This window comes from Alternaria arborescens, assembly GCF_004154835.1.
Source record: "Alternaria arborescens strain FERA 675 chromosome Unknown contig_14, whole genome shotgun sequence".
Taxonomy (NCBI): Eukaryota; Fungi; Ascomycota; class Dothideomycetes; order Pleosporales; family Pleosporaceae; genus Alternaria; species Alternaria arborescens.
Window position 1 is genome coordinate 811,887 of NW_021167869.1, and position 24,365 is coordinate 836,251.

Sequence of the window (24,365 nt, forward strand, 5' to 3'; positions counted from 1 at the left end):
AAGAAGCTGCAACTCTAATGTATATACTGTACGATTTCACGACCGAATAAAAGCCAAGAGGCTTGAAATTAACTCCATTACGAACACCTACTCCCAAGAGGTCTCGCCACTGTGATATGTTGCATGCTTTGAGCTTTGGATCCTGAGGCTGGAGCGCGGCTCAATTACCTATGAATACCCCGCTAGACCCCACACGTGCTTGCTAAATTCACGACCCTAGCAACTCTCTGACTTGCTATTTGACACTGGCCCTCGACATCTAGAAACATACTCTTAGCACGATGGTGTACTATTTCTCTTCCAACACTGTGTCCCCATCTGCCTTCATCTACGTGGGCAAGGACAAGGTTGAGAGTACGTGCATTTCGGTCCGCTGTTGCACTTTCAAAGGGTCAAACAGCTGCAGCTCCACATACTAACTGGGTGAACAGATGAAGAGCTTATCAAATACGGCTGGGATGAGGATGTCTGGTTCCACGCAGACAACCTGTCATCAGCACATATCTACGTCCGATTACCCGAGGGCGAAGATTGGGAGAAGATGACTAAAGAGCTGCTGGTGGACTGCGCCCAACTGACCAAGGCCAACAGTATTGAGGGTAACAAGAAAGATAACGTCACGATTGTATATACGCCTTGGAGCAACCTGAAGAAGGATGGCAGCATGGCTGTAGGCCAGGTTGGGTTCAAGGATCAGCGAAAGGTAGGCACGTCCAACATTTGTATAATGTTTTTTGGCTTGGTGACTACTTGAATCTCAGCATACTGACATCAGATCAGGTTAAGCGCATACACGTGGAGCAGCGAGAGAATCCTATTGTCAACCGTCTCAACAAGACCAAAGTTGAAAAATTCCCCGATCTGAGAGAAGAGCGAGAAGCAAGGCGGGCTGAGTTGAGGAAACGAGACCAGGGTGCTCTGCAGGCCAAGGTATGTATGCTCTCAAGCTTTTTCCACCATTCTACTTTACGTTTCTTTTTGTCACGTAAGCTTTTATACGTCTTTTTACTCTCATGGTCTGTCATGTCATACACAATCTCTGACGCACTATACCCCCCGTCACCCATACTCATCGGTCATCCCTCGCTCAGTTGCCTCAAAAAAACGGTACGAAACCGAAACTAACGGAATGTAGCGTAAGGAGGAGGCCCGTATAGCCAAGGAGCGCAAGGAGCTCGCATGGCGGAGAGATCATGCCTACGACGATGTCATGACAGAGGAGAATCTGGAGGAGAACACCAACGAGAACCGCGATGAAAACTTCCTCGATGACTTCATGTAAGCGCCTTGTCGTATCTGTGTGTCCCGCATACCACGGGGTGCGACAATGGCTGTATCGGGATGATCTCAGCCTAGTGGGGTCGCCTCAACTGGGATCGCGAACAGTCATGGCTGGAAGGCATAGTCCCATGCCCTCGTTTAGCATGCGGATGTTGTGGTTGAAAGTGTCGTACGCGGTGGTCTTGATCTCGATCTCGTCGCGCGTTCTGGGAAGCGTCAGCTATGCGGCATCGAAGATGGAGCAGAACAGGCTGGCTGCGTACAGGTTTTTTGGGATATGCTTTAAGCGACCTCCGGTGTCTTGTACATGCCATACGAACATCAGGTTTTTCACTATCTTGTGTTCCAGCCCACTCTCTTTGGTCGCATACTGCAGGAATTCGAGCGTGTTGCGGATTCTCTGTGGCTCATAGTCGGCAGCGGACCCCTTGCGAAAGGCTAAGCGAATGCGGTCGCGCAATGTATACCGAGCCGGCTTCGAGAACTGGATGGCCCTCAGACTATGCCGGTATAGGTGTCTATACGCGTGAACGATTGCTTGTTGCGACATGTTCGAGTATGACGATTGCGACCAGTCTGAAGCCTCGGATCATGCGGTGCCGGAGAAAGGTATCGCCGGCGTTGATTACCGCCGCCCATGTTCCAACCTCGCCCACTCTCCTCACTCACCAACACGTACAACCCAACACTCCGCCTGTGCCTCTGCATCGACTGGGGTTTGTAGACACGCAATCTGGATTCGTTCTGGACAATTGCACGCCATCGTGACTGCTACGCTTGCCGTATTAATCACTAATCACGCCGCATCAAGGCCACATAGGGTGCTCCGTCATCCAGTAGCGCCACATTGCCCTGATCCGCTGTGGGATCTATGCAAATCATTTGAAAACCACCGCCATGACCAGAGTATATCATGCGCGTCCGCAACAGGCGCCGCAGCGCAGCGGTACACTTGACCAGTCGCGCGCCGCTGTCAAGAAGAAGAAGCCCTACAAGATCTTATTAGAGGCGGTAACACAAGAGAAGAAAAAGCTACATTCCATTGTCCGTCGACGACACGGTTCAATCGTCCTGCAACACCACTAACTGTAGAATAGCTAACATACGCGTCCAACGCCCCCACTGGCTTCGGCTTCATCCCAGCCGGTCACCCAGAGTTCACCGAGTGGTGCAAAGAACAGTGTCGACAGCGCAACCTTGATGTGCATGTTGTCTCTGTGAGTGTCTCGCTTCCCTTAAGCCAACTGGCCGTTTACTAACAACCTCGCAGGCCAAGCCGAAGAACAAAACCCACTCCGACCCCGAGAAGTTATCCCATCACGTCCATCGAGTCGGACACCATTTTCCTATCCACATCATCGAGCTTGCATGCAGCAAGTTCGGGTACATCTATGATGAGAGACGCGGTCTGCGAAAAGATAAAGAAGGCGAGAGGACTAACTGGATTGCCCAAGAGTTTGAAGACTATTCTTCGCGACAAGTACAGCACGGCCATCCCGCTACTGAAAAGGAGACCAAGGGTTATATTCATAACGCCGTTCGAGAGATGTTTCCCAAGATTCCAGAGGCGGATCTGCAAGCCATTGTTTCGCATGCATTCGAGGAAGGGACAAACCGGGTAGGTAATGCCAAGGAACTTTCGTTGGCTCGTAGAGTGCAACTCGCCGTCGTAGCGCACATCCGTCACACATATACAGACTATGATAAGCTTCTCAAGACCGATGGCTGGTCGGAAGCCCGCAGCCAGGTCGAGAAGGTTTCTCTTGCAAAACTCAAAGAGTGGCGAGACGAAGATGGCAAGCAGAGCGACGAGCTTGAAGAAACCTTTCGCGAAGTCATTGTTCTTGATGATGATGACGACGATGCAAGCAGCGATGAGTCTATGTCTACGCCCGACGAGCGTGAGCAAAGCATGGAAATTGTATCCAGCCGTGCTACTGCGCGAGATTTACAGCCCGAGTCACATGCTAACTACCCGCGTGTGGATGCACATGATATGAGGCGAGCACCAAGGAGAACCATTGTCCTTTCGCGCTACCCTCCACCTCCACAGGCTGCTGGTTCGTCTGGCCCTTTGCATTCCCAGTCGCAGCAGCCTTTCCAACCAGCTCGAACAAGGACCATCGACCCGTAAGTGCAGATGACAGCTAACACCCGAATCCGTACTCACAACTGTAGACGAGCGAGACCAGCCGAGACTGGTCAGAACCTGAAAAGTGCGCAGCCGATCGTCCGTGAGATCAACGGCCAACTGTACCAAGTGAGTGTTCGAAAGTCAAGCTTCACAAGCAGGAGACAATGGTATCCCAATTTCCATCCTTTTCCCAAGCTAACACACTTAGCTCCAACCTATCAAAGAAACTCGTGGTGCTCCAAGGTCACAGTATGATCCTCCCATGCACGCAGCGCCGCGCCGCGTGCAAGAAGGTTATGTTCAGCCTCCATCACCTCGTCACAGTGCCTTTGACAGACCACCAGCGCACATAAGGCGCCCGTCGGACCAAGATGTTGTGCTGCCTTCTGTTGAACCTGAAACAGTTGATTTGACATCGCCACATCGTGTTGTGGCGTCTCAGCACCCTGTCCGACACCACAATGCGAATGCCGCCAGGCCATACAATGAGGTGCCGTCACCAAAGCGAAAAGCGCTCCCTTCTTTTGCAAATGGCAGCGAGCATCATGCCGAACCATATACCAAGCGCTTAAGGCCTGTATATCGTGAGGAAGTGCACTCTCTGAACTACTATGATGGCCCAGCGGAGTTTCATTCGAGCAAGCGTATGGCGCCCAGCAATGGGCTAAGGGCACCGCCCAGGGAGCAAGTTGTTGATCTAACCACCAGTTCTTACCATATGCCTACTAATGGCGGCAGAGGCTACGATGTACCTTCACGCTCATTTGCGGCGGCTGATCCTTGTGGACATGCATATGCTCCTGGACCACCTTATCGAATGCCTGTGCATGAGATGAGGGGTGCACAGTATGATGTTCCCACTGTTCAGCCATCTCGTGCTTACATGCCTGACAACAGGGTGTATGAGAGACGCGCTCCTCCAAACCATGACTATATTCCCTTCCGAGAAGACCAGCAGCCACGTCGTCTTGAGGAAGAGAGTGCGCGGTACTTGAGAAGTGGTGTACGATATGGTGGTTGAGTCGTTTGACATGCATCAGTAGCAGGATGGGCGGAGTTTTATGGCTTTCCTACGGACGATACCCCTTTCCTTCCTTTTTGTCGCGCATTCCGGAGCCCTGTATATTGGAGACTACCCGTTTCCTGTCACTTGGACTTTTCATTTCGCACGACTCGTTAGCGACCTCAGCGTCTTGTTATTCTGCGTTACCAGGTGGATCATGCGCATTGCAGAGCATTATCGATCGATTGTCGTACGCCAGTATGACCTTGCAAGACACATGCCGGTCATGAATGGTTTGCCAACAATTGCACAGTCGAGACTATGTCTTGGATGAAAACGAAATCATGTATAGATAGCACGAAGGCACAAGAGTGTCTGTAAAAGAAACGATGTTACGTAATGATTATTTGTCTTCAACTGAGTGAATTCCCACATGTATCTACATGGTCACCTAATCTTTGCAATCACTTGTGCATTTGCGCATACTTCTCCATGACGCGTTCAACCACTTTCTTCACTTCTGTAGCATCCAACTTCTCTTTGCGGTCGGGAGTGTACACTCCATTGACCTCTTGCTCAATGTCTGTAAGCTGTGTGTACACAAATCCACAGCATTGCCCTCCATCAACGATTCCTGTCATCATCTTTTCGATGCGCTTGAGCAGGTCCTTGGGGTCAGTAGCAGTGGTGTAGCCCCAGTCCCTTGTCCTATCCTCTTCTCCACTCGCAGCCGCTCGCGCGATATTGACTCCACCAAACTCTGTGCATATAACTGGTGCACCAGGGGTGTGTTTGGACCCCGGATCGCAAAGGCTTTCAATGGGTGCAAGGAACGTTGGTCGATTTGATTGCTTCTTCATGATACCCTCCAAGGTCGAGCAAGTCTTGGTAAGCTCATCCGCATCAGCGTAATCGTGAAACGTAGTCAGATCCGTCATGACATGCTCCCAGCCACAGTTGTCGTTGACGGGTCTCGTCGAGTCCAGCACCTTGGTCGCATAGTACAGACTCCTGATGTGATCCCTCTGCTGCTTGCTTGTATGCAGATCAGTGTACGCCCACGACTCGTTGACTGGCGTCCAAGCGACTACACAAGGGTGGTTGCGATCCCGCAGGACCGCTTCCCGCCATTCTTGATCCATGCGCTCTACATAGGCTTCGGAGAATGCGTATGCGTTTGCCATCTCGCCCCAGACCAACAAGCCAAGGCGATCGGCCCAGTAGTGGAACAATGGGTCTTCGACTTTTTGGTGCTTGCGGCACCCATTAAAGCCCATCTTCTTGGTCAATTCGATATCTAGCTTCAGTGCGTCGGAAGATGGAGGTGTCATGAAAGTTTCAGGCCAATAGCCTTGGTCGAGGAAGAGCGCTTGGAAATAGGGGCGGTTGTTAAGGCGGAAGGTAGAGTTGTCCCAGTGCAGGGAGCGCATGCCAGTTGTTGTGTGGACTTTATCAATGATCTTGTCTTCGCTGTCGTACAAACGGATGGTAAGGTCGTAGAGTGTTGGGTGCTCCGGAGACCAGAGGGCTAGGTTGTTGAGCCATGCTGTCGGGTCGGAAAGTGGAGCGGTAGATGTAAGGCTTGCCGGTAGTTGTGAAGCCTGTGATTCAGATAGTCGCATGTTGGTATTCAGTGACGCGGTGTCTGAGTCCCGTGGCAAGTCAATCTTCCCTGTCTTGCTGACGGATACGCCTGCTAGGCTAGCTTCGAGCTCTACACTATACGCATGCCCAGCAGGCCGTCCAAGGATCTTGATACTAGCTTCCAGCTTGCCACTCTCGATTTCGTTACTCTTGAATAGCGTGCCTGTACTTGCATCTCCAATCGCCACCACAGGCACTGACTCAAGCCACACGCTTTGCCAGATGCCGCCGCTGGGTGTGTAGAAGATACTCTCCGGCTGAGCTTTCCAATACTGCTTTCCACGCGGCTGTGTCAAGTCGTGCGCAGAGTCGAACACCCGAATGGTGAGTCTCTGAGTCTTCTCCGTCGTAAATGCATCGGTGATATCAATGTCAAAAGGGACATGTCCGCCACGATGACCACCAAAGAAGCGCCCATTGAGCCAGACCTTGGCTTCGTAGTCGACAGCTCCAAATCTCAGCAACACACGATTGCCAGCTGCCTTCTCTTCTGTGGTTCTCAAATCCTCTACAACCCTCTCGTACCACAACACCTCATGCACACCTTTCTCTTCGATCCCAGAGGCAGGACACTGGAAAACGTACGGTACCTGAATACTCCTCTTCTGATGCACGGTATGATCGTTCTTGAATTGATTCCCCTGTAATAACTCTTGAGTTCCAGCAGCGATCTTGGCCGTAATACTATGGGCTTCGGTGTTTTCGGCGCTATTTGTGTTGGTGGGGTTGACGGTGATTTTATCTGGGAGATTGGTCAAATGCCATCCTTGGTTTAGTCCAACATCGTTGTCGTCGAAGAGGAAAGACCAGGGGCCGTTGAGAGATGTCCATGTTAGGTCTTCGCGAAGGAAGTCTGGTCTGGGGTAGGAAGGTGGGGTTGTGATTGGCATGTTGGTTCTGCGGTTTCTTGGATGGTGTGGACAGTTGTAGGAAGATGAAACGCTGGTTAGATTGAAGACGTGTTATAAAAGTTAGCATTCACGTGAACCTGATGCAGTGAGGTGGAGGTGTGGAGAGATAGACTGGGTCGAGTGAGCACCAAGCTCGATCGGGACTAGACGATTGAGCGTTCGTAACGCAAGCTCTATCTTACTCTATCTTCTTCGTCGCTTGTTCGACTTCTGGAAAATCATGGTTCGGATGGGCAGACATTCTTAGAGACAAGAAGTTGTCGACATACACAAAGAATCAACTTTAGCAGATCCTTGTTTCCTCCACCAATATCCAGTTACAGGTCGACAACGACAAAGGTTCCGCAATTATCACACGATAACATATCTGGTACACTATCTTCCCGCATAGTGTACATATTCTTCGTACACCTGGTATTGCCTGCTCAGATTCTTGCAGCATCGTGACCAAAAGCTGCGGGATAACGTCTCCTGCCTCCCCAGATCTTGAAATAGTACCAGTCAATAGCGTGAACTCTTTGCCAGCCCGACTCAGTGTGCAAAAGTCGAGTGCCGCGAGTTTTCTGTGGTACCACCTCGTAGCCCAGGTCTACATCAAACTAAAAGCAGTCAAATTAGCATTCTATTATGAAATGTTTCTGCATCGTGAAAAGACGATGACTGTGTCGATAGTTGCAGGCCTGCTGTAGCGTCGTGAAACAATAGTTGAATAATATTTTGGGGTATCTAGTATGTAAATGGGAAGATAGATGTCGACTGCCATATCCGATAATGATGATGCTGCGAGAAGCTCTTTCGCGCAACAGCCAGTGTCATGGGCGCGAAATCCACTTGCTCAACTCACTAATGGCTCGGTAGCCTCTTCTTCCTCGTCGGAGTCGTCGGATATCTCGATGAGGTCCTCGGCGCCGCGCCTGGGCTTCTTCTTGCCGCCTTTGCCGCTAGAACTGATGGCGTCAAGAAACTCGTTGTTGTCGATCTTGGACTGCAGCTTGGGGGCTGACGCAACATCTGCGAGAAACAGTCGGTCATGGTAGGCGTCGAAAGCGCGCTCGTCCTACAGAATGATTAGCCCATTAGCAGCGAGTATGAGTGCAAAAGGCAACGCACATTCTCGTCAAAGTAGTCGAGCTTCTGCCACTGCTCCTGGTTTGTTGACTTCATAAAGGCCTGCGTCAGCTCTGCTGCCGTGTCACCGCCCGTCTTCTTGACTTGGGCAAGGAAAGCCTTTGGTTCAGCGACCTTGGCGCCTTCCTGTGACTCCTTCTCGCGGCGGCGCTGGACAGCCTCTAGCTGAGCGGAGGCATCTATGTGGTGGAACTGTGTTCGAAGCTGGACGAGACCGTTGCAACGGGTGAGGTGGAGTTCGTCTGCACCGGGTCAATTTTGTATTTGCAGCTCTCGCTGTACACTGCTTACTATCGCGGAAGGTGCCGAGCATATAGCTGGGGCCTTTGCCGTCGTCATGCATGATCTGACCACCGAACGTCTGCGAGTTGAAGACATGTCCCTTCTCGTTGGCGTCCTCGAAGTGGGTGACGTACTCCTCGAAGTTGTCGTCGTCCTCGGTCGCAATGGGTGCTGCTGGAGCTCCCTCGCCGGCGGCGCCAGGGCGGTTGGTACTGCGAGGCATAGTGCGCTCAAAGCCAGAGGCGATACCAAAAGCCTTCTGGCCGAAACCCTTGGTCTTGCGCATGGCCTCTCCCCACCGCACACCGGCGACACGGTTGTAGTTGCGGTGGATGTTGATGGGGACGTCGACTTCGACGAAGCCAGAGTCTTTCTTGATGCGCAGCTCCGAGGGCTGGCTCTCGGTAGCCTTGGTGAAGGGCTGGTCTGGCGGGCGGTTCAGGTACTGCAGCACGTAGAGCTGCTGCTCGGCCACCTCGGGGGTGATGTAGACATCGTACTCGGCCACGACAGGGTCGTCGTCTTCAATGTCCATGACCGCTGAATTGGCCATTGTGCTGGCAGACTGCGGTGTAGTGTTTTGGCGATCAAGGGCTGGGGCTACAAGCCATGCTGTGGGCGCGTCGGGGCTGCAAGCAAAAAGATTCGCGGTCACCCAAAAGTTACAAAAGTTAAGCCGCCCCGCAACGCGCGCGAAGTCGCGTGGAGCCGCGGCCCGTGCAGCTCAATGACGGAATGCATCCGATATCTCCAGCCCGTCAACAGCGACAATTCCCGTCTCTGTTCTCTGAGCAATCTGCAAGCTGCACAAGATAGTAGAACCTCGCCATGGCCTACATAGCACCCATCCACCGGCCAAGCAGCGTTCGACATGCGCTCAAGCTCAACTTCCTCGCCCCGGAGGAGGACTGCCTCGTGGTCGCGTAAGCAGTACAGGTATAGTGCGGATAGAATGCTAACATGTTTGCAGCAAGTCCAACAGACTCGAGTTCTATACCCAGACGTCGGATGGATTGGCCCTCCAGCACTCCAAAGCCATCTATGGCAAGGTCACTATGCTTCAGAAGCTCCGCCCAGCGCTATCGCCGACCGACCATCTCTTTGTCGGCACCGATCGATACATGTACTTTACCCTCTCATGGAACGCCGACAAGAAACAACTACACACGGAAAAGTCGTTTGCAAGTGTGGCCGACAATGCTGCGAGAGAGTCGCAAACAGGAGAGAGATGTCACATAGATCCAACCGGGCGATTCATGACAGTCGAAGTTTACGAAGGCATCGTCACCGTCATACCGCTAGTCCAAAGGGGCAAGAAGAGGAAGCAAGAGGCAGACATTGCCCATCTGGGGGATCCCCAGCCCATCAGATTACCCGAGATGTTCGTCCGCTCGTCTGCATTCTTGCGCCCACGCTCATTCGAGGACAAACCGAAGATGGCTCTGCTGTACGAAGACACGCACTCTCAAGTAAAGCTGAAGTTGAGAGAATTGGCGTTTGCCAACGAGGAAGTGGAACTACAAGAAGGGGATACGTGCAAAAGCGAACTGGAACTTGGTTCGAGCCACCTGATACCTGTCGAGGAGCCTTCGCATGGTCTCATAGTGGTCGGGGAGACGTCTATCGGGTACTATGATGACGAGAGTGGAGAGTTGCAGACTGAACCACTAGACGAGGCGACAATCTTCGTAGCTTGGGAACGCATTGACGCCCAGAGATTCGTGCTTGCCGACGACTACGGTCGTTTATACATGTTCATGTTGGTCTTGAACAGCCAAGGCGGAGTTCAGTCATGGAAGCTCGACGTAATTGGGCAGACGTCTCGAGCATCTACATTGGTTTATTTGGATGCCGGTTACGTCTTCGTGGGATCGCACCAGGGCGATTCGCAGGTCATCAAGATTGCAGAGAAGTCCATGGAAGTTGTCCAGACATTCTCCAACATCGCGCCTATACTTGACTTTACAATCATGGATATGGGCAACAGATCCGGTGAAGGACAAACAAACGAGTACTCTTCTGGCCAAGCGCGAATAGTGACTGGCAGTGGCGCCTATCAGGATGGGAGTCTCCGAAGCGTCAGAAGCGGAGTCGGACTGGAAGACTTGGGTGTCTTGGGTGAAATGGAACACATCTCCAATCTCTTCAGCCTGAAGTCGACTGCCTCTGCCCAATACGCAGATACATTACTAGTGAGCTTCGTCAACGAATCGCGCATCTTTCGATTCGATCCCCAGGGTGAGGTAGAAGAGGTGGATGAATTTGCTTCCCTCGCTTTGGAAGAGACAACGTTGGCTGCGGCGAACATCTCACAAGGCCGCGTCGTCCAGGTTACCAACGGACGGGCTCGAATCTGCGATCTGGACGGCGGGATGATTACGTCTGAATGGATGCCAACGGATGGGCAGACCATTACGGCTGCATCAGTCAACGACAGCCATGTCCTGATCTCCTTAGGGGGCGTCACTATTGTCTCATTGAGCCTAGCGGACGGTCTACAGGTGATCAAAGAGAAGAAGTTTGGTGCCGAGAGTCAAGTCGCCTGCGTTGCTCTTCCCTCGGTCTCGGGCTCGATATGCTTCATCGGCTTTTGGAGCAACTCGCAACTCGCCATATGCTCTCTCGATACTTTGGAGGCGGTCAAGACTGTTCAAATATCGGAAGAGTCTGTTCCTCGCTCATTATTGCTGACACAAATCTTCCCGGAACAACCGCCATCTCTCTTCGCTGCACTGGCTGACGGAAACGTCGTCACATATACTTACGATCCGTCAACACATGAACTCACCGGAAGGAAAAGCATCGTGCTAGGTACGCGCGAAGCTAGTTTCCGTGCCTTGCCGCGAGGCGATGGCCTATTCAATGTCTTTGCAACATGCGAACACCCATCGTTGATCTACGCATCGGAGGGTCGTCTTGTATACTCTGCTGTTACGGCAGAAAAGGCGACCACTGTCTGTCCTTTCGATTCAGAAGCATACCCTGGCTCTGTAGCCATTGCAACCTCGGAAGATCTCCGTATTGCTATAGTAGACACAGAACGGACGACGCACGTACAGACACTAAAGGTCGACGAGACGGTGCGAAGAATATCTTACTCGCCTAGTCTGAAGGCCTTTGGTCTTGGCACCATCAAAAGGATATTGAAACACGGCGAGGAGATTATGCTAAGTCACTTTAAGCTCGTTGACGAGATTCAATTCAAGGAGCTCGATACATACGCTCTCAACGACGAAGAGCTGGTCGAATGCGTCATGCGATGCGAACTACCGGATGGCTCAGGCGGCGTTGCAGAGCGCTTCGTCGTCGGCACTGCATACCTTGACGACCAGAACGCGACTGCAGAACGTGGCCGCATAATTATCCTAGAAGTGACACCTGAACGCGTACTAAAGCTCGTCACTGAGATCGCCGTCAAGGGTGGCTGTAGATGTTTGGCCATTTGCGAAGGCAAGATTGTCGCAGCACTCATCAAGACCATCGTGGTCTATGACGTTGAGTTCCGAACGCAAAGTTCACCTGATCTGGTCAAGCTAGCCTCGTTCAGGTGCTCAACTGCACCGATCGATGTTACGGTCAATGGTACCATGATCGCCATAGCAGATCTCATGAAGTCGCTCGCCGTTGTAGAGTACACAAAGGGCGAGGCGGGTCTACCAGACAAGCTTGTAGAGGTTGCACGACATTACCAGACTACGTGGGCAACGTCTGTGGCCGAGATAGACACGAACACGTTCCTTGAAAGCGACGCAGAAGGGAACCTGATGGTCCTGTACCGCGACCCGAAAGGTGTCACAGACGATGACAAGAGGCGGTTGAACGTTAGCTCTGAGATGCTACTTGGCGAGATGGTCAACAGAATACGTCGGATTGATGTCCTGACAACTCCGGACGCTGCAGTCGTACCCAGAGCGTTTGTCGGCACTGTAGGTTTACCTAACAATACTTGTCACGCACGGATACTAACCTATATACAGGTCGAAGGCTCGATTTACCTCTTTGGTCTCATCTCTCCCACACATCAAAACCTCCTCATGACACTCCAATCTAACCTTGGCGCCTTGGTAGAAACACCTGGAGATATGATATTTGCCAAATTCCGCGCGTTCAAAAATACCGTCAGGGAGGAGGAGGAACCCATGCGCTTTGTCGACGGAGAGCTAGTAGAGAGATTCCTAGATGTAAGCGAAGACATACAGAGAGAGGCAATTGCAGGTTTGGGTGTAGAGCTCGAGGAGGTCAAGGGAATGATTGAGGGTTTGAGGCGACTGCATTAGAGATAGAGACAGGTACATAGCCAAGCTTGGAATATAAGTTCGGATTACTCGTTGCTGGACCAGGAAAAGGGAGAGAAAATAAACGCTCGATTCTATTACCGCGCAAATATAGACTAACTCATGAATCCCATCATTAATACCCATCTTTGAATCCTGGACGCCTTCGCTCAGTTTTGTACCAGTACTCATTACGCGCTCCACCTCACCATGCCACCTGATCTCTTTGCTTGCTATGTTAACGTACATTCCGAATCTCAACATATTTCATTACCATTACCATCTCCACTACCGATTTGAGACGTCTTTGCTGTCCACATAAGCCACAAAATCGTGCTCTACCATTAGTATCCACTGCGTAAGACTTGAACATCTCAGTCTTATCCACCGATAATGCTCGTGACCTTGGTCTCAGATTCGACATCAGCCTTGATCTTGGTCTTGTTCTTGGGCTCGTTCTGCTGCTCTGCCTTTTGTTTCTTGGTTTCGGTTTTGGGCTTGGGCTCGGCCTGAGTGGCAGACTCCCCCGTCTGCTCCACAGCGCGGTCTCGTACCTTGTTGAACCTACTGTTCTTCTTGCGCTTGTTCTTCTTTGTACTTTTCTTGGGAACGTCGTTGTTGTAGTTGTTGATGTAATTCCTATTGCCATAGTGGTACCATGTGTTCTGTAGAGGTGAAGGTACAAAGTCAGTGCTTGTCTCACGCAGGTTTTGTACAGTTGAAATTTACCTGGCCTGGGACGTAACCATTTCGCACACCTTGAAGCTCTATAAACTGATCTGCAAAAGGTTCATTCGGGTTGATCGTGTAGCTGACATGACCATTCTGCTGAGGGTGCCAAGAAGCAGCACCTTGAGGCTGTGTCGAGTAAGGATGTTGAGTAGCGTGGTATTCGTAGGCTTGTGTGTAGCCGTTGAAGATAGGAAACGGCTGATAGCCGGGGTGCTTTTGTGGACCAAAGTACTGCTGTGGCTGAAACTGGGACTGGGACTGGAAGTCCACAACTGAGAGGGGCGTTGAAGGAGAGGAGAAGCGCTCGCTAGGGGCAGGACTGGGATGCGTGCTTTGGCCAGGAGAAAACGCAGAAGCGGTAGCATTCAAGAGGCCAGGGGTTGGTGAGGTCGGCATTTTGCGATAAATTTTGGGAATGAAGGAGGAAAAGTTGACGGTGGATCGTGGGAAAACGGGAGGAAAAGAGCGCGTCGGATTTTGGGTAAAAGTAGTGGGCGGCAAGCGAACCAGATTGTAAAATACTTTCCTGCCCAGAGATTGCGCACTCACTGCTACTCCCAAGGTCAAAGTGAAAGAGAGTGGTTCTGGATGCGATGGAAATGCACTGTCCCAACTCAAGCGGTGATGGAGCGGGAGCGTGCTGCAACTACCTTGGACGTCATAGACCTTCCAATAAGCTGATGGGGTCCCTCGAATAGATCCGTTGAGGCAAACGAGCGTTCTCGATGACGACGAATGAGGGGTGAGGATAGGAGTGGTACCGTGGTAATCAGGCGGTCAGGCTCCAGTTCAGAGTGCCCGAATTGTGTATTATCATAACAACGCATCTGCGCCTGGTCTACTTCAGCACGCCATCTTCATCGCTACTGTCCCCTCCTGTGTTCTTCACACTGTTGAGTTCGACTCTTTCCTCGTCTTCATCATCGTCGTCCCTGAAGCCCTCGGCGTTCGCATCGCCGTCGCGGTCGAGAAGCGGGGCCTCCCCTGTTGTAGCTACCACACTCTTCTTTTCCGTCTCTTCCCTCATTCCGATAATCACGCTTCCAGCTACTAGCATTGCTGCGCCCAGCCACCACAGTCCCGGTAAGCTTTCGCTGAAGATGATGAAGCTGAGGACGGCGGTGACGATGAAGTTGGCAGACGTATTTATGATGCTGACACGTACGGTGGAGGAAGCAAGGGTAAGGGCACGTGTGAAGAGACCCCACATGATGGCATTGAAGAGGAGGTTCATGCCGAAAAAGAGCTGCGCGCCGTGTTAGTAATCTGCGAGTACGGATGGGCATGGGCAGAGGAAGGACGTACACCTCGTATCGCATATTCAACAATCTTGTTAGAAGCACTCAGCCCGAATGCGAGGGCTATGGAGCTTGACCAGGAGGCTGTGAGCTCTGTTGTAGTGCTACCTCATTGTCAGCATGCACCATGGGCTGGATCAACGCGACGGTCTCTTACAGCTTCGCGAAGACACCATTGCAAGCTGCACATGCGCCACTGGTGATGGCAAGCATCAGCCAGGTTGATTTAGTTTGCGGAAGAGACATGGTCGCAGCCGTCTTGGGTGCTGCGGGGAAAGAGGTCGATGTTGATTGACAGACGTTGGTTAATGATCTGCAAGGTACCGGATGCGCTTCCGCGCTTAGTCAATGTATGGGGTAGTCGATGCAGGTTGCATGTCGACGCAATGCTTGAGGCAGCTTTTTCTTATGCCTATGTGGGCTTATCTCAAACCACTCGTCCTATGCTCTCATTCACATTCTGTTACCAGTCAAGCCTGAATTGGTCACGTATTCACGGCAAGCAAGTGGTAGTTGTTGAGATGCAGGTCATAATGATTTCAATTTATCGGCATACAGCCAGCGCAAATGCGCATCCGATCCCAAACTCCCATTTATGCCATAGGTATCGTGAAAGCCTTGGTTGATCCCTAACGCCAGAAAGATGATATAGTACAGCTCTAGGCCTCGCCAGGACGCTTCGCATTGCAACTAACAATCTTGACACGGTCGGCGTGGACTTGGTGCGTGTTGTCCAGCTTGAAGTTGATGTCCTTGATGATGAAGGTCCATACGTCGTCGCAGAAGCGGTAGGTGTCGAGATGTCCCTGCAGAGGCGCACGTCAGTATGGCATGCTTCCCACTGGTCGCATCTGCGCAACTGACCTTGAATGTCAAGCGCGACTTGACCTTCTCCGAGAGCACATCGGCGACGGCCTTGTCGAAGTTCAAGAGGATCTTCATGGCGAGCTGGGGCTCTATGCGGCGCTCGGTAATGAGGTTGTCGAGCGTGTCTGTGAGGGAGCCGCCCAGACTGTCCTCTGTTAGCCAGCGCCCACGGGAAAGCCCTTCCAGAAGTGGATGCAGTACCTGCTTCGGCGGTAGAGCTCATAGTACTTGGTGTTGTCGGTGGCCATGGTGCTTGTGTTTGCGACGAGCTGGTGGTCTGGCGTAGGTGACGCCTGGGCGGGAAGAGTGACGGGGGCCGCGGAGGCGGTTACTAAGCTGTCCGGCACTAGCGCGACGCGGCTTGTTCCGCCTGCCCAGGTGCATCATCGCCAGCTTCGCAGCGAGTCCATCACGACGAAGCTCCAGCCGCCACTTTTCCCATCCATCTCCTACTCGCCGACCAACACACCCAACATGTCTCTTACCTATGGAACGGGCGGTGCGACTGCCGCCCTTGGTGTGGTGGGCTTGTGTATGTACAGCGCGCAGGGGCGCAGGCAATAGCTAACGAAGGCCAGACATGCTCTTCAACAACGAAGGAGAGGCCTTCAACGTACGCACGCGTTTGCACCTCGACAGCACGGACAGGACTGATTGTACCCCAGGTCGGAGCTTTCCTCGAAAGCGTTTCGCCATACACATTTGCTAGTGTCGGAATTGCGCTATGCATTGGTCTCTCTGTCGTAGGCTCGGCATGGTAAGTCTCGCGCTTGGATTTCTGCACGCATGCCATCTGACTGTCGCAAAGGGGAATCTGGACAACCGGTGTGTCCATCGTGGGTGGAGGTGTCAAGGCGCCGCGGATACGAACCAAGAACTTGATCTCCATCATCTTCTGCGAAGTCGTCGCCATTTACGGTGTCATCATGGCCATCATCTTCTCCTCCAAGATGAACCAGCTCTCCGACCCTGAGCTGCTCTACTCCGGCTCCAACTACTTCACTGGATACGCGTTGTTCTGGGCCGGAATCACTGTGGGCATGTGCAACCTCATCTGCGGTGTATGCGTAGGCATCAACGGAAGTAGCGCTGCGCTGGCTGATGCTGCCGACCCTGCAATGTATGTGCCTGACATCTCTGGGTTTATCTTTCGCTGCTAACTCCATCCCAGGTTCGTCAAGATTCTTACCATTGAGATTTTCGCTGCCATTCTCGGACTGTTTGGTCTGATCATTGGGCTGCTCATGCAGAGCAATGCCAAGGACTTCCAGTGAGCGTACAAGAGTCTCACGAATCCGCCTGCGGGCACAATTATACGGGCTACATGGAACCTTGGTCCCACTCAGAACGACGCCAAGGAGGAAGGCGTTCAAGTTCCAGCTTGTGGAGCTGGTCGAGAGGTTACTGGACGTCATTTGTAGAGGTTGTACCATGTACATAGGGAGGCGCTTGTATAATGCATGTAATATGAGCGAGTATCGGCGTTAAATATCATTCATCGATTTCCAGATCAAATATGCTTGTGTAATTCCCTTGCGCGGAGTTGAGAATCAATGTAATCTATGGTCCGTGCGCAACGTCACCAGAGTGGCATGTCCGCACTACTCCGCCTGGACTTAACCTGACATCTATCAAGATGGCCACCACAAATCCAAAGCTCAAAGCAGCAGTCTTGGTAGTATCTGAGACTGCTTCCCAAGACCCATCGACCGACAAGTGCATACCAGTGCTGAAGAAAGTCTTCGGCGATCTCGGAAACGACCAATGGCATGTTAGCGAAACTGAGATCGTGCCCGACAATGCACTCGCGATTCAGAAGACAATTAGAACTTGGAGTGATGGCCCTGATCCAATCAATCTGATTGTCACTAGTGGAGGCACTGGTTTTGCAACCAAAGATGTCACCCCAGAGGTGCGCGCTTCATTCCGTATATTGGTGGAGAGTAGGCAGCTGATAGTAACAAGGCAGTTACACCATTGATTGACAGACATGCCCCCGGTCTTATGTATGCCATCTCTCCCGAAAGTCCACTGGAATGCTAACAGACGCAGACATGGCATGCTTACAACTTCATATGCCGTCACACCTTGTGAGTCAGGGAAACCCGAACCAAAGACACAGACTAAGGTTTATTAGTCGCACTTATGGCGAGACCTGTTGCGGGTCTCCGAAAGAAGACTTTGATCTTGACTCTCCCTGGGTCGCCCAAAGGTGCCAAAGAGAATCTGGAGGCGGTTCTCAAATTACTACCACATGCGTGCATTCAGGCAGCTGGGGCAGAATCAAGACCTCTGCACGCGGGTGGTGTAGAGAAGCTTGAAAAGGACGCTGGGGTCTCTTCCGCTGGCACGACCACAGGTATGTGGCACGTCGTCTTTCCTGGCAATACCATAGATAACAAGAACAGGAACCGGATGTGGGCATCACCATCATGGTCATGGTCATGGCGGACACGCAGGACCTAGAGCTCATACAAACCCTGAAGAGCGTCCCCAGTCCAATGACCCTTCCGCAGGACCAACACGCAGATACCGGTCATCTCCTTATCCTATGCTTGCTGTTGACGATGCGCTTAAGCTCATCGCAGAGCAAACTCCAGCTCCTGTAGTAGAGCGCGTACCAGTAGACATGAGACTGAGTGGTTCCGTCCTTGCCGAAGATGTCAAAGCCACCGAGTCCGTCCCAGCATTCCGTGCTAGCATCGTCGACGGTTACGCCGTAAAGATCCCTTCTACAGGCAAGTTTGAAAAAGGAGTCTACCCCGTTACAATCGTATCTCACGCTCAGGCTGGCGAGGTTAAAGAGCTGAGAGAGGGAGAGATTGCCAGAATTACAACCGGCGCCCCTCTCCCTCCTGGTGCTGATTCAGTAGTCATGGTCGAAGATACAGTGCTGAAGAGTCTTACAGACGACGGCAAAGAAGAAAAAGAAATCGAGATACTGACTGACGAAATTAAACCAAACGAAAATGTACGCGAAGTAGGGAGTGACGTCAAAGAGGGCGAGACCATCTTGAAGAAAGGTGAAGGCGTCACAGTCGTCGGCGGCGAGTTCGGTCTCCTTGCGTCCGTGGGCACGAAAGAGGTGTCTGTCTATAAGAAACCAGTCGTTGGAGTCCTGAGCACAGGAGACGAGATCATCCCGCACAACAGAGAAGGCTCACTGCGGCTCGGAGAAGTGCGCGATACCAACCGTCCTACACTCATCACCGCTGCACGAAGCCACAGGTTTGAAGTCATCGATCTGGGGATTGTCTCAGACAAGTAAGCTACATTGCGTGACCCAAGTGTCTGAATCAGCCATCACTGACCCTCTGTAGACCTGGTAGTCTCGAGCAGACACTTCGCGACGCCATGCGCAAGTGCGATGTTATCATAACCTCTGGCGGCGTCTCAATGGGCGAGCTCGATCTCCTCAAGCCAACAATCGAGCGCTCTCTCGGCGGCACGATCCACTTTGGTCGCGTAAACATGAAGCCCGGCAAACCCACCACCTTCGCCACGGTGCCAGTAAAGGACAACTCTGGAAACCCTGTAACCAAGTCTGTCTTCTCGCTTCCCGGAAATCCTGCTTCGGCTGTGGTGTGCTTCCATCTCTTTGTTCTGCCTGCATTGCACCAGCAGGCTGGTATTAAGCCACTCGGTCTACCGAGAATCAAGGTCATACTGGATGAGGATGTAAAGATGGACAAGGGTCGGCCAGAGTATCACCGTGCACTAGTTGTGACTAAGGAAGACGGACTGCTATATGCTAGCTCGACAGGGGGACAGAGGAGTAGTCGGATTGGCAGCTTCAGGGGTGCAAATGCGCTACTTGCGATGCCGCAGGGTGAGGGTAGCCTGAAGAAAGGTGAGAAAGTCGAGGCACTGCTCATGGGAAAGTTGGGAGAGGTTGAGCGTTGATGTACACATTTGCTACATTAAAATACATATATCTATCGCACCCCGAGGTGTCTAACAACTACTTTCTAAGTGTTATTCCTTTTTAACATCATCGTGACATAACCGAACCTCTAAACCAACCGAAAGGAAAAGAATGCACCGAAGGGTATTCGCAACTGCCGAAAGACATAACCAAGTGGGCTAATACCCAAGAACAGTCAACACCAGACCAAAGCACCACTACCTTCCCCAATCATCACCAAGACTGGAACCATGAAACACCGACGCTAAAGTGAAAGAGTTAAACAAAAGAAACGTTGGTCGTGTGTGACCCTTACTCTGAAGCACTAGACTTCAGTTTTAGCTCGTCCAGGAGCACACTGCCTCTGCAAGACCCTGCGCTCGAAGCCAACGCCTTTCGATACGCGTTGGTCTGCGAGAACTGCTCCTCGTAGTGTTCCTTTAGCTTGCGCTGCCTCTTCTCCCTCTTGTACATCCAGTAGACAGTAGCAGACAGGCCCGCTATCAGCATGCTGAATACACCTGCGATGGTACCGCCGACTATTGCAGTCTCTCGCTTCTCTTTGGCGCACGCATGGGCGGTTGGTGTGGTAGTGGCTTCGAAGGGGGTTCCGGTAGAGACTGCGGTTGCGACGACTTCTGCAACAGGATTGGTTGCAGTTGGAGTTTGTAACTGGAGGGTAGCGCTGAACGTAGTTGTGACTTTCGGTGCCTTTGCGTTGTCGCAGCAGCTTTTTGTATCGTCGGCGCCGCGGCAACAGTATTCCCCCGAGTCGCACGTTTGGAGTCGCCAAGCTTTTACCGGCTTGAGACCGTTGGAGTAGTCGGAAACTGTAGTGGATTAGTTGATGAACCAAAGATGACTGACATTCGTGAACATACCACCAGGGCATATTTGTTGGCATGAAGCATCCTTTCCCTTGGAGTCTGTACATCCTCTTGAGAAGATCATGCCAATCGACTCATTCGTTGTTCCCATACACAATCCATTACTCATGCAAACATCGGTGGACGCGCAACAACTGCTGTGCTTCGCGCTAGGGTTGCATGGCGTGTATGTACTGTCGAGGGCCGTACCGTCGACCGCGTAACATTTTTGGCTGGCAGCGACCGCAATGAAGGTCGCGAAGACCGTCAAGAGGGACCGGCTCGACACCATATTAGACAAAAGACAGTATAGAAGAAGTAAAGGAGTGACTGTTTGCAAAAGCAAGGGATCGGAAATATTTGACAATGAGCGTTGGTGCAGACTGCGAGTATGGAGAACTAAGGGTGTTTTAGACCATTAATGAATCCCGTATGAGAGCCGACAGGACATGCAGGTCCATATTTAGTTTCGAGCCCTACATTCGCAATGTTATGCGGCGAAGCCCTGTGCAACTCTCTTCAGCTGGCAAAGCTGGTGGTTGCAGGGTAGACCCCGCCGCCATTTGAAACAGGACAATCAAACCCGGTCTTCCAAAGACCCAGGGACCAGTATGCGGTAGGCTGGGGTGACGCAGCTAACGAGCAGTTCGACGCAAGTGTACAGCCTCGACTTCAGAAGCAGTGGTACAAAGACGACAAAGTCTAATTCAACAAGGCGCGACGGCACTTCCTCCTTCACTTGCTCAAAGAGATGCGCGCTTTCAGACCCACGTACACACGATCGTGGCGCTCGCTGATGCGCGCCGCCACTTTTGCTTTGTTTTGCGCTGACGGGTCGTTTGGTCGTGCTTTTGCTCGAGTTTAGCCGCATAAGGTAGGTAGAGAAAGACGACGAGAGCTTCACAGCAAATGATGTATTGGGGGCGATGATGCGCCAAAGGATGGCAGAAGGTTTGAGATGCAGGGCGTAGTAGGCCACATCTAGCATCTGATTGGTCAAGCGTCGGCCTAGTACAACATCACAGACCCCTTTTCGGCTCGTACCTGCATCTCCACCATCGAACTCTCTTCCCGCACGATGCGACTTATCACCGTTGACAACGGCGCCGCGACCGACCCGTCCTGTCACTTTGCCTGGAGATGTTGGCAGAAGTCAATCGTGAGTCGTTCACTCGGTCAATAGGTCGGATGTCATCAATTGGCCGAAGCAGGGACGGCTCATCGTACATCTCTATCAACCCCTCGATCGGGATCACTCAGCGCAGCGGCTTACTCCACCGTTACCTCTTCTGACTGTGAGATGATCGCCTACAAGATCTCAATTCGCCTGTACCCGGTACGTGCAGATCTGGGCACCCTTGGTTGCGGCACCAGCCACACATTTTACCTGTTGCTGCTGCCGGCAGGGACTCCGGGTGACAACGAACTGCGCGTGTTAATTTGCACACGGCCTTCAGGAGCCTCATCTCTCGAGTTCTCGTTGCCCATTGCCCAGTGCACATTGCCCATCAGCCATTGCCCAATCCATCGCTCACGTCATCTTACGACCAACTCTCTGGACCCTATTGAGGTTTAGTCTGCTCTTGAGGATCACTTTCAGGCATTGCGACTTTAGTAGCAACGACTATTCCTGCACGGCCGACGGATCAATGATGAATTGTGGACTCACGGAGGATTCGGAAGCCACAATGACGATCTGTGGATATGGACCGACCCGACCATGTCTTCGCCCACGGTCCACGTCACGATCGTGGGGCGGAACGAAGAAGAGTCAGCACCTTTAGCTCGGGCTGGGGGCTACACGTCGTAAAACCGCTTGATCTTACGAGCTCACTAGCACGGCGACCGGACGCGGACACCAGAGGTCCATCCGCGATCCAACGTGAATATTGTAAGGCGTGGTGCATTTCTCTCGAACTTTACAGCCCTCACGGTCCGTCTTCAGGCAGCGTTGTGACCCAAGTGACCTAGCTATCAAGCCGAGATATGACCTGTCCACCTCAGCCATCCAGCTCTCTGAGTAACCCCTCTACCCTCCTAATCTGATTGTCCGGTCCACCATCGACAACCACCCATTCCAATAAACTCTCCTTAGCCATCTTGGCCCAACGTCTTGCGTCTTTCACCATGCCATGGCCTGCGTAGACGTACGCCAGTCTCTCGTAGTCCTGGGCTAGCATAGTCTCCAAACCCTCTCTTTGACCGATCTCCATCACTTCTTTCTCCCACGCTACGATCTGTTGGGCGTCGTAGGTTTCCGCTGTCAGGTTCTCCAACATCTTTCTTAGTTGAGCGAACCTAGCGCGGCGCTGGTCACTGCCAGTCCTCTCGTACTCCGAAGCAGTGCAGAGGGGGCATGTGCATCCAAAGTTCCAGCCTTCCTGGTACAGTATCTGTCTATCCGCGTGCTTCAAGTCAATGCGGCCGTACGAGATGCCTATCTCTTCTCCAGCTGCGATGTCCCGTTGAGCCTTAATTTCCATCGACATCGTCTTCGGAACAAAGCGCGCATGTGCGTTGGGTCGGCAAGCATGGTTGATCCGGGCGACAGATGGGAAGAGACACATGTAAGCGTCGTCTGCATCACCATCGGCCAGTTGGCACGCAAAGGCGTTTGTCTTCATGATATCCTCAACCTTGCTACCCCCCAAACTCTGGTCTAACCCGAGCACCAAAGCTCGGTCTGCCTGGGGCAATTGATCGATAGCGGCACTGAAGAGAGCTTTGCCTTGCGAACGTGTGACCTGCGTCGGAAAGTGCGAGCTTGCGATGATGTGTGCGGAATCAAGGAGTATCCTTTCTCCTTTCTTGACAGCCTTTGTAGTGACAAGGCCTTTGCCCTTGCCTGGGAATGAGCGAACTTCGAGGCCGCTATTATTGCTCTGATCATCCTTCCCTAATGCTAGAAAGGCTGCAGCTATTGCGTCTGCAGCCACAGATGTCGCGATAATGCTCAGAGCATGACCACCGCGCAACTCGGACGTCGTGTAAGTACAATATTTCTGGCCCTTTCTTTGGGCACAAGTGGGTTTGTGCGACCATAGTGGGTGCTGGAATGACTGCACATCCTGCGACAGTCGCAATTCGTCTTTAGTGTCTACACACTGCTGTGACTGAAGCGGTAGTTGGGCATCGAAGTGTTGGGGCGGATTCGCGCACTGTGGTGAGGCAGAAACGCGCGATGCGAATGCGCATATGGCGAGTGAGATAACGAAAGTTTGTATATAACTCATAGTGTCAACTGGACGTTCGCAGATTGCATCACGGAGAGCAGGCGAGGTGTCTGCTTTTCTCCTGGCTCCTGTAACACTTCTGAAACCGACACTGCCGGACAGCTGCGTCTTCGTACAGCATGTTCTGCGTTACCTCAACGCTTGAACACTCCGACTTGACAATGAACTACTTCATCAACTAGCCTGGAATTCAATGTCTGAATACTGCTTGCGCTAAACAGGAGCAGGTCCAACCGGACCCATGACTCGATAACAACCGACAACCCGGATAGTGGTACGCCTCGAGACTCGACAGAGCCACACTGAGCCCTGTGCCACTCGAAACATGTCCACACCACCACATCGTTTTTCATGATCGCCAGGGCTGGTAGAACAGTGCACGCTATGCGGCTGATGCCGACGAGCTCCAGCCTGCTAATTTGTCTCATCTCCACACTGGCGTATCCTCGTCATACTTTGACGTGGTAGCACACGGCTGTCAGGCTGTTTCAGTTGCCGTTCACCGTGCAACCGCTGCTGCCAGTTGGAAAATCCTCCACCCTGGGAGATTAGGCTACATCATAGTTAAGGGTACAAGTACCCGTTGAGGCAGTGACAGGTGACACCCCGAATTCGACGAGGGATGGGTCTGGTTACTTAAAGGGGTATACTGGCCTGCTCGACATGGTATCGTGACGTTCTGGGATGGACCTTCATCGTGGGGAACACGTATAGGGACTCGCGCATCTCGGCAAGGGAAGAGAAAGTTTGGTAGCCTTCAACATGTTGGGCTCTGTCTACCGTTGGTGCTTATTTAGAACGAAGCCAA

The 24,365-nt window shown here is 52.2% G+C and overlaps 13 protein-coding genes across 13 annotated transcripts; 5 read left to right on the forward strand and 8 right to left on the reverse strand.

The window, feature by feature from the left end:
* Positions 1 to 281: 281 nt before the first annotated feature.
* AA0111_g6766 (hypothetical protein) lies at positions 282 to 1,282 on the forward strand (the record flags this gene model as incomplete). The annotated part of the gene is made up of 4 exons (XM_028653024.1): positions 282 to 354; positions 432 to 703; positions 781 to 930; positions 1,136 to 1,282. The coding sequence occupies 4 exons, from the start codon at positions 282 to 284 to the stop codon at positions 1,280 to 1,282; spliced, it is 642 nt and encodes a 213-aa protein (XP_028505934.1).
* Positions 1,283 to 1,366: 84 nt separating this feature from the next.
* AA0111_g6767 (hypothetical protein) lies at positions 1,367 to 1,831 on the reverse strand (the record flags this gene model as incomplete). The annotated part of the gene is made up of 2 exons (XM_028653025.1): positions 1,367 to 1,487; positions 1,545 to 1,831. 2 exons carry the CDS (start codon positions 1,829 to 1,831, stop codon positions 1,367 to 1,369), a joined length of 408 nt encoding a protein of 135 aa, XP_028505933.1.
* Positions 1,832 to 2,178: 347 nt separating this feature from the next.
* AA0111_g6768 (hypothetical protein) lies at positions 2,179 to 4,436 on the forward strand (the record flags this gene model as incomplete). Its single annotated transcript, XM_028653026.1, has 5 exons — positions 2,179 to 2,325; positions 2,379 to 2,498; positions 2,552 to 3,411; positions 3,460 to 3,541; positions 3,624 to 4,436. 5 exons carry the CDS (start codon positions 2,179 to 2,181, stop codon positions 4,434 to 4,436), a joined length of 2,022 nt encoding a protein of 673 aa, XP_028505936.1.
* A 446-nt stretch (positions 4,437 to 4,882) lies between these two features.
* AA0111_g6769 (hypothetical protein) lies at positions 4,883 to 6,952 on the reverse strand (the record flags this gene model as incomplete). Its single annotated transcript, XM_028653027.1, has 1 exon — positions 4,883 to 6,952. One exon carries the CDS (start codon positions 6,950 to 6,952, stop codon positions 4,883 to 4,885), a length of 2,070 nt encoding a protein of 689 aa, XP_028505935.1.
* A 446-nt stretch (positions 6,953 to 7,398) lies between these two features.
* Positions 7,399 to 8,936, reverse strand: AA0111_g6770 (hypothetical protein; the record flags this gene model as incomplete). The annotated part of the gene is made up of 4 exons (XM_028653029.1): positions 7,399 to 7,572; positions 7,818 to 8,030; positions 8,084 to 8,343; positions 8,393 to 8,936. The coding sequence occupies 4 exons, from the start codon at positions 8,934 to 8,936 to the stop codon at positions 7,399 to 7,401; spliced, it is 1,191 nt and encodes a 396-aa protein (XP_028505777.1).
* A 275-nt stretch (positions 8,937 to 9,211) lies between these two features.
* AA0111_g6771 (DNA damage-binding protein 1a) lies at positions 9,212 to 12,660 on the forward strand (the record flags this gene model as incomplete). Its single annotated transcript, XM_028653030.1, has 3 exons — positions 9,212 to 9,306; positions 9,354 to 12,309; positions 12,361 to 12,660. 3 exons carry the CDS (start codon positions 9,212 to 9,214, stop codon positions 12,658 to 12,660), a joined length of 3,351 nt encoding a protein of 1,116 aa, XP_028505778.1.
* Positions 12,661 to 13,037: 377 nt separating this feature from the next.
* AA0111_g6772 (hypothetical protein) lies at positions 13,038 to 13,785 on the reverse strand (the record flags this gene model as incomplete). Its single annotated transcript, XM_028653031.1, has 2 exons — positions 13,038 to 13,322; positions 13,387 to 13,785. 2 exons carry the CDS (start codon positions 13,783 to 13,785, stop codon positions 13,038 to 13,040), a joined length of 684 nt encoding a protein of 227 aa, XP_028505775.1.
* Positions 13,786 to 14,227: 442 nt separating this feature from the next.
* On the reverse strand, positions 14,228 to 14,933 carry AA0111_g6773 (hypothetical protein; the record flags this gene model as incomplete). The annotated part of the gene is made up of 3 exons (XM_028653032.1): positions 14,228 to 14,635; positions 14,695 to 14,791; positions 14,845 to 14,933. 3 exons carry the CDS (start codon positions 14,931 to 14,933, stop codon positions 14,228 to 14,230), a joined length of 594 nt encoding a protein of 197 aa, XP_028505776.1.
* A 413-nt stretch (positions 14,934 to 15,346) lies between these two features.
* Positions 15,347 to 15,802, reverse strand: AA0111_g6774 (hypothetical protein; the record flags this gene model as incomplete). The annotated part of the gene is made up of 3 exons (XM_028653033.1): positions 15,347 to 15,493; positions 15,552 to 15,699; positions 15,756 to 15,802. 3 exons carry the CDS (start codon positions 15,800 to 15,802, stop codon positions 15,347 to 15,349), a joined length of 342 nt encoding a protein of 113 aa, XP_028505781.1.
* Positions 15,803 to 16,028: 226 nt separating this feature from the next.
* Positions 16,029 to 16,828, forward strand: AA0111_g6775 (hypothetical protein; the record flags this gene model as incomplete). The annotated part of the gene is made up of 5 exons (XM_028653034.1): positions 16,029 to 16,086; positions 16,133 to 16,167; positions 16,220 to 16,311; positions 16,363 to 16,674; positions 16,726 to 16,828. 5 exons carry the CDS (start codon positions 16,029 to 16,031, stop codon positions 16,826 to 16,828), a joined length of 600 nt encoding a protein of 199 aa, XP_028505782.1.
* Positions 16,829 to 17,190: 362 nt separating this feature from the next.
* On the forward strand, positions 17,191 to 19,457 carry AA0111_g6776 (hypothetical protein; the record flags this gene model as incomplete). The annotated part of the gene is made up of 6 exons (XM_028653035.1): positions 17,191 to 17,466; positions 17,520 to 17,560; positions 17,607 to 17,644; positions 17,692 to 17,913; positions 17,963 to 18,818; positions 18,875 to 19,457. The coding sequence occupies 6 exons, from the start codon at positions 17,191 to 17,193 to the stop codon at positions 19,455 to 19,457; spliced, it is 2,016 nt and encodes a 671-aa protein (XP_028505779.1).
* A 313-nt stretch (positions 19,458 to 19,770) lies between these two features.
* Positions 19,771 to 20,409, reverse strand: AA0111_g6777 (hypothetical protein; the record flags this gene model as incomplete). The annotated part of the gene is made up of 2 exons (XM_028653036.1): positions 19,771 to 20,288; positions 20,340 to 20,409. The coding sequence occupies 2 exons, from the start codon at positions 20,407 to 20,409 to the stop codon at positions 19,771 to 19,773; spliced, it is 588 nt and encodes a 195-aa protein (XP_028505780.1).
* Positions 20,410 to 22,324: 1,915 nt separating this feature from the next.
* Positions 22,325 to 23,557, reverse strand: AA0111_g6778 (hypothetical protein; the record flags this gene model as incomplete). Its single annotated transcript, XM_028653037.1, has 1 exon — positions 22,325 to 23,557. The coding sequence occupies one exon, from the start codon at positions 23,555 to 23,557 to the stop codon at positions 22,325 to 22,327; it is 1,233 nt and encodes a 410-aa protein (XP_028505783.1).
* Between the last annotated feature and the right edge of the window lie 808 nt (positions 23,558 to 24,365).